Raw genomic sequence first — 7,671 nt, 5'->3', positions numbered from 1 at the left:
AGGTGGAGCATAGTTGAATGTATTAGTTTGATGATGTCATAGTCTTTTAGAAAACTGCATATCGAAACAATTGAGATTACATTGAATTGTGTGCAGCTTAGCTCTGCTACATCTAATAAAACCATACACTAAGAGGTACAAGAGATTTTCCAGACATTTCATCTGCCATCTGTGTTTCATGTATATCATCTGGCCAGAACTTTGAATAGATAAAACCCAACCACAAAACTACAGTTCCCAGCATTTCCTGACTGGTGCTGCTGAAAGTGACATTATGATATGATATTGTTATGTTACAAGGCAGTGGTCTCAAGCTTTTGCATATCTTCAACTCCCAACATGTATAATTAAGCTGTCAGTATACTTTGGAATAGAACTGGAGAAACAAATGGGTTATTCTTCGCTGCCATGGAGAAAAAACAAAGAATGCCATTCCAATTTCAGATGGTTTTATTATTCAACACACTTCAAAGTGTATAACTTCTTCATCAGGACAAACCAAGATCGTGGTTATATAATTTGAAACACGTTGATGAATAAAACCACGTGAAATTGGCTTGGCATCTTTCATTTTTCTCCATGGCAGTGCAGAGTAACCCATTTGTTTCTCCAGCTCTATGCATTTTTCTCCTCGTGGGTCTGCAGGAGCCTTAAGTCTTATAAGTGGTTGTGTGCACACAACCCATCCAGATGAGCACAATCACAAGTGCATAAACTTCTATATTGTTACCCAGATAAGACCCTATTTGTGATTTGTCTCCTCTCCAGTTTTTCTTGGAGGATATTTTGGGAGTTATAGTTTAGCAACAGCTCAAGTGCCGCAATTTGGAAACAACCTAGATCTGATTTGAGTATGGGTTGCAACACAAAAGGTGTAGAGAATGATGTTCCATGTGTAAGCCTAAGGTAATGATTTATACCTGTGACTCTTAGATGTTGCACAATTACAATTCTCAGCATGTACCAGTAAGTAGCGTCTGTATAGATATGCAGAGAAAGGTAGTTCTGCAACAGCTGGAGTGACGTGTACTTGAGACCTCTGTCCTCAGGAAAACGAAGTAGTCATAAGGAGTAAAAACCAAAAGGAAATTAGTAAGACAGCATAACAGGAAAAATATTCTCATTAAAATTAGTTCTCACTCCACCTCTGTTCTATTGTAATACACCAGAAATGCCCCGGGCATGTTTCAGAGAGAGATGATGGTTACATCTGTTGTTTTTGAACAGGTGGGCACAGCACGCTCAGCAGGTAGACCGTAAAAAAAAAATGTTTAGATGTGAAAGGAGGAATGTGCACAAAGAACACCCAGAGACCCACCCACTCTCTCCGTATAAAGGTGACACATGACAGGAGAGAACTCAGCCTCTCGCATTCTTCCTACACCAAGGTGATACTGCTGTGGTACTAAGTCCTCCTGTCTCTTCATCCACATCATTGTTGCTCCTCATCATTACAAGATGTCATACTCTAGCGGTTATCAGCTTAAAACATCTAGCCAAAAAGTCCAAGGCAGTAGTCGAGGTAGTAGCTATGGAGGATTCAGCAGTTCATCCTTGTCTGGTGCTGGCTTTGGTGGAGGATTGTCATCTCAAAGTGCCAAGATTAGTTTTTCTAGCTCTGGCTTTGGTGGAAGTGATGGGCTTCTACTTGGGGGCGAGAAGCAGACCATGCAGAACCTGAATGATCGTCTGGCTTCCTATCTGGATAAAGTGAGAGCTTTGGAATTGGCTAATTCTGAACTGGAGAAGAAAATTAGGGAATGGTACGAGAAACATAATTCTGCCAACAACAACCAATCCCGAGATTACACCAAATACTTCCAGATCATCGAAGATCTCAAAAACAAGGTAAGTTACTACTATGTATTATAGTGTTTAAATATGCTACTATTTAGATATAATGACTGTAGATGCTTTGTGCATTTTAAAATGTACATTTAAAAATTTACACTGACTGTATATTTTCAATAATATAATATAGTGACTAACCTCGAACCCCTCTTACAACACATACATGCTTAACTTGGCCAGGCTTGCTTGTATGATCAATAATGAGAGAAGAGTAAGTTACTCCTTGAAAAAAAAAGTATCAGGAATGAGGAGATTTAATGTACTGATCCTTTTTTCCCCTGAGAGCCCAAATGAATATTTGGCAAACATTAGATGGTTGGCCAGTAAAGCCAACATATTTTGGTTTGGCAGACCTAAGTCTAATGTTTATGGCCTCTTTCCCAGCAGGACTTTCTAAATCATCAGATGCATCAGTCAATAGAAAGTCAATTTAAGAAAAGTCTCAAAAAATTTGAACAACCAATTGGGTCCCAATAGTGTTTTTCAGGGTAGAAATTGATCTCGTAAGCGGTTACCTCCCATGTACTTGAACCTGCACATTAGGGATATCAGTATATGTTCTAGTTCATGAAGACACAAGCTGATTTGACCTTCTATTCCTTTTGATTGAAGAGTGATAAGATAAAATGGTTGGAATACACCCTTTTATAACCAGTTAAACCTATCACAAAGAATCAAACAATGTATCAATAAGGAAGCAGTAAATAGTTCTGTTCTGCATTGAACACAGTACCTTCATGATGAATACATTACTACTGTGTACATGGAGCTCATGCCCCAAGGCTCTTTATAAATGAGATGCCTTCTCCTTAGGGAGTTTTTCCATGGTGTTCACATTAGACTTAACACTAAAGAATAATAAAAAAACTAGATGCCATAGAAAGTATACAATATGTATGTTTGTACTGCAGAATCAAAGGGACTACATGTTTGGAAAAGACAACAATCGGGACAACCATCTATAATATAGACTTAAGACAAGAAGAAAATAATAGAACAACTCCTTATACTCTATTTTTTTCTTTTCGTGGATTATGTAAAGCAAAAGAATCCTAATTGTAGACATAACAAACATGGAAGATGATCAGAAGAGACGGGATGAGTGCAATTAAGAAGATCTTAGATGGAAAAAGTTGAGAGACCCATAACAACGCCCTTAATTCTTCTTAATTTTTCCCATCTTGGGCAGCTCCAATATCTACATTTTTATAATTTTCCTTGTTCCCTTTCACAAATAATACGAAATATATGTATGTCTTCCACTTTTAGAATGTCTTCTTAATGCCCAGAAAATTTTCCCAACACAGTGGCAAATGTCTCCTTCTGAGAGTATCAGAAAAGGTGGATATCTTCTTTGTCCTGACGTAATGGGCTTATTAGACACATGACAAGTTACTGGACTTGTACGATAAGAATGAGGTCTTCATTGTGCAAAACTCATGACAACTTCATCTGATGAGTGGTGGAGATAGTCCTATGACAAAAATCCATACATAACAACAAAAAAAGAAGAGAATGATTGCTGTTTTTTATTATTGCTCCAAATGAACAGGAGTTAGACCCTCGTTATTTTAGATTTTAGGAGTTATTTTAAACTATGTTAAGACAAAATGATAATTATCAAATTTCTGGGCAGCATGATGGTTCGCACGAGTGATTTGGGTTTGACCAAAGACAACACGAGTATGCATGTTGTCTCCGAGTTTGTGTGGATGACAGTATCACATGCATGTTTTACCTGTAGTTTACTTCCAGTAAACCATTATGAAATAGTGCATTTTGTATATTGCCTTTTAATTAGGGTTTAGCTAAATCAAAGGTCTCCTGAGTTTCTTTACTTTTGGCATTAATCCCACCTGTCACATCCCGAAAATCTTTTACAATGTGCTGAATAAAACATAATAATTATCTCAGTTACATTATACAAGGTAATAAATAAGACAAAAAGAACTCAAGACCTATTCATTAAAGGCATACATCAGTTTATGTCTTTCTGAAATTACTATCAAGAAGGCTAGCCAAATACATTTCAGCTACTTAATGGCCAATAGACACATTCAAGTAACCACATAACAAATCTTTTTTGTCTAACAGATCATCATTGGAAGTACAGACAATGCCCGTATTGTCCTCCAGATTGACAATGCCAGGTTGGCAGCTGATGACTTCAGAATGAAGTGAGTATAATTTTTATAGTATGTTATAAATCTATTATGATAGTATGTAATGTGGAAGTTCAGAGTAGTGCATAATTGGGAGTAATATATTGATGACCAACCATTATTTTATATAAAGGGTTTTTTTAATTATTTTTTTAGGTCTTAGTAATCACTAAAACTAGCCAAACATTCCTAATACACACCTATTGGCTTATCTAGCTTCTTCTCTAGAGCACTCCCAGGCGTTACAGATATCAGGCTAATAAGAGAAGGTCTAAGTTGGACCTAGATCATAACAAATGATACAAAGGGCACACACCTTGGGGTCTCCATTTTTTGGTGCGGTCTGTGCCACCTACCTTCCTTTTCTTTTTGGTATTTTCCACTTACGCCACTTGCAGCTCCCCTGATAGCTGTTTGGTGAACTTTTGAAAAAAAAAAGTTGTGATTTTTAGTTCATAATTGTGTAGTTTACATTCAACATGTGAATATCATTATCATCAGGTATGAGAACGAGTTGGCCCTACGCCAGAGTGTGGAAACTGATATCAATGGTCTTCGACGTGTGTTGGATGAACTGACCCTCTCAAGATCTGATCTTGAGCTTCAGCTTGAGTCTCTATCTGAAGAGCTTGCATTCCTCAAGAAGAACCACCAAGAGGTAAAAAATTAGTTACGTACATCTAACAAATATTTTATCTATGCAACTTGCAGTGACAGGTGTCAGTTCAATTGTGTTTATCTACATAGGAGATGAATTCCCTTAAGGGTAGCACTGGTCAAGTGAATGTTGAGATGGATGCTGCTCCAGGTGTAGATCTCACCAAAATCCTGAATGACATGAGATCAGAGTATGAAGTTCTTGCTGAGAGGAACCGCAAAGAAGCCGAGGACTGGTTCCTTAAGAAGGTAGACCTTATTTTGTAGATTTTTTTCATTTCAATTCTATCATGCTATCATCATTGGATTTCTTTACAAAAAACCTGTGTATGATTTGTTATTACAGAGCAGTGAATTGAAAAAAGAAATCTCCACTGGAGTTCAAGAGGTTCAGACAAGCCGGTCAGAGATTTCAGACCTTAAGCGCACACTACAAAGTCTTGAAATTGAACTTCAGGCTCAAATTTCAATGGTAAGCTAATATTGATGTACTCATAACAATCGTGATTGTTTTGTAATGCATTATTCAAAAAAATATATACCGTATTTTGTATTTAATTATTTCTGTTCCTAAATCTCATTTCTCCTAGAAAAACTCTCTTGAAGGAACCTTAGCAGAGACAGAAGGTCGCTACTGTATGCAGCTTAGCCAACTTCAGGTCCAGATCAGCCACATTGAAGAACAGATGCAACAGGTCAGAGGTGATATGGAAAGACAGAAAGGAGAGTATCTGCGTCTTTTGGACATCAAGACCAGGCTAGAGATGGAGATTGAGACCTACAGAAGACTGCTGGAAGGAGAATTAGGGTAAGAACGATGCATTACCCACAGACAAATACTATGTGATAAATGTTGAAAGAGACAACAGCAGAATAGATGAAAATGTGAAAATACTGTAATGCATCTTTGAAATGACCACCCAAAAACTAGACAAAAAATTGGTCTTCTCAAGGGTTAAGTAGGTTACAAGTGAATTCAAATGCTATCACAAATTCTGTTCCAAATCAGGAATGGCACTTTTCGTATAGGCATCACTGTACTGGATGAGCAAACATGCAATTTTTATATTCACAGGTCCATACAGGTACAGCAGACCAAGTCACAAGCATCATCCGTGGACTCCAAAAAAGGTCAGTGTCATTTTTGTCAGAAAAAATTATTCTTCAAGATAAAGACATACAATATAGCTTCTATGTTCCTCCTGGAGAGAGAGGTTCCTGACCTGGTTGTTCCATCCTTTTTGTAATTGGGTGGTAGGAACCTGGAAGGACTCTCTAAAGGAAATGTCTTCATAGATATCCATTACCCCATCCAGGAATTGTCTCAAGGGTCAAAAAAAAGGTTGTGAAAGGTAAAATAATTACCTTATCACCCATCACAATAACTAAATGATCAGCCTTCAATATTTGGCTGCATTGTGATGGTTCTAAATATATCAAGGCCAAATGACAGTGAGTAACACAAAATGTATTAAAGACTTGCACCTGTGCCACTAAATATTGGCTTAGATGTTGCCATCATAAAGTAACATAGAGAAGAAATGTTATTGTAATTATTATAAGAATTTCCTTTAGTCTGTTTTAGTTTCTATAAAGTATAACATATATTCCATGTATTGTGCACTAATAATTGCTTGTATCACATATTTTAGATCCTACCAAAACAAGGAAGGTGAGGACAATAGTTGAAGAGGTTATTGATGGGAAAGTGATGTCCACTCAAGTGAAGGAAATTGAAGAAAAGATGTAGTAATGACAGCGTTGAATGATAACACAGACACAACCTTCTAAAATATACAAAAATGTCTGATATATTACAGTTCTGTTATTTGCAAGTGTGATGTACTATAACATTGGTTTTGTCAAAGTGATTACTTGAAGCAGCTGGGTCATAATGTATAAAAAATCTGTATCACGGCCCACCAATCATCAAGGTCCAGCTATAGTAATGGTGACTCCATATGTAGGGGATGTAGGTGGTGCCAGGGCAACTTCTACACTGCCTAATTACTTAGTAGTACTCTAAATATGATGTATTTTTATTGGAGCCATTCTCGTCCAATGACTATGTCTAGAATCAGGTATTGAACGGCAATGAAAACATGAAGTATGTGGAAAGATATCTGTGGATGTAAGAAATAGTGAAATGATGAAGATGATGTGTCTGTGATCATTTGACTCAATAAAGCATTATATAAACTTATGTGTCAATCTTCTTATAGCACCGGGCCAGATAAAATAAAGCCTTACACTATTTAATAGGATGTCAGGGATCCTACAGTCCAGAGAGCCAATCTTTATGTATCTCTCACTTCTGGACACCGAAGGGGGTCCCAATCCCAAATCAATGGAGTCATTGTGCCAAGATGTAACCTTCTGACTTGAGATACTCTGGTTCCCTTGATAGATATAGTGCCTGTATACATAAGCACAGACACCTTCTACATTGTTTCTACAATTAAATGAAGTGGAATTATAACAAATGTGTCCCGGAATATTGAGGAGTGTAACTTGGGAAGAAGTATAAAAGTTAATCACTGTTTTCATTAAAGTTTGTTCAAGGAAGGTGATGAAATCAGAATTTCTTTGCAGGTAGAAGTCATTCATTCATTGTTGTGAATTTATCTTTTTGGCTCCCTCTAGTGGTTATTAGTGATTTGACTCTGGGAATTTCTGCCATCCCTTGTATGCTCACCTGGGTCGTTAGGTCAGGGGTGTTGCTATATAAGCTCCCTGGACCTTCAGTTCAATGCCTGGCAACGTTGTAATCAGAGCTAATCTGTTGTGCTCTTGCCTACTGATCCTGGTTCCTGCTAAATTAAGCTAAGTCTGCTTTCTTGCTTTTTGCTATTTGTTTTTGTTTGCATTTTTTTGTCCAGCTTGTACATAATCTGTATCCTAACCTTGCTGGAAGCTCTAGGGAGGCTGGAGTTCTCCCCCCGGGCCGTTAGATGGTTCGGGGGTTCTTGAATCTCCAGTGTGGATTTTTGTTAGGGTTTTT

The 7,671-nt window shown here is 37.4% G+C and overlaps 1 protein-coding gene across 1 annotated transcript; it reads left to right on the top strand.

Moving 5' to 3' along the window:
- The first annotated feature begins 1,355 nt into the window (after positions 1–1,355).
- Positions 1,356–6,869, top strand: LOC143765601 (keratin, type I cytoskeletal 12-like). The gene is made up of 8 exons (XM_077252440.1): positions 1,356–1,848; positions 3,946–4,028; positions 4,515–4,671; positions 4,761–4,919; positions 5,017–5,142; positions 5,261–5,478; positions 5,746–5,801; positions 6,323–6,869. The coding sequence occupies exons 1-8, from the start codon at positions 1,459–1,461 to the stop codon at positions 6,418–6,420; spliced, it is 1,287 nt and encodes a 428-aa protein (XP_077108555.1). The 5' UTR covers positions 1,356–1,458; the 3' UTR covers positions 6,421–6,869.
- The last annotated feature ends 802 nt before the right edge of the window (positions 6,870–7,671 follow it).

This window comes from Ranitomeya variabilis, chromosome 4 (genome assembly GCF_051348905.1).
Source record: "Ranitomeya variabilis isolate aRanVar5 chromosome 4, aRanVar5.hap1, whole genome shotgun sequence".
In the NCBI taxonomy this organism is placed as follows: domain Eukaryota; kingdom Metazoa; phylum Chordata; class Amphibia; order Anura; family Dendrobatidae; genus Ranitomeya; species Ranitomeya variabilis.
This window is presented reverse-complemented; position numbering and strand designations above follow the sequence as displayed.

Coding starts and splice junctions, on each gene's coding strand:
- LOC143765601 (XM_077252440.1), top strand. CDS start 1,459: ATGTCATACTCTAGCGGTTATCAGCTTAAAACATCTAGCCAAAAAGTC. Junction 5,479..5,745: donor CTGCTGGAAGGAGAATTAGG/GTAAGAACGATG, acceptor TTATATTCACAG/GTCCATACAGGTACAGCAGA. Junction 5,802..6,322: donor ATCCGTGGACTCCAAAAAAG/GTCAGTGTCATT, acceptor CACATATTTTAG/ATCCTACCAAAACAAGGAAG.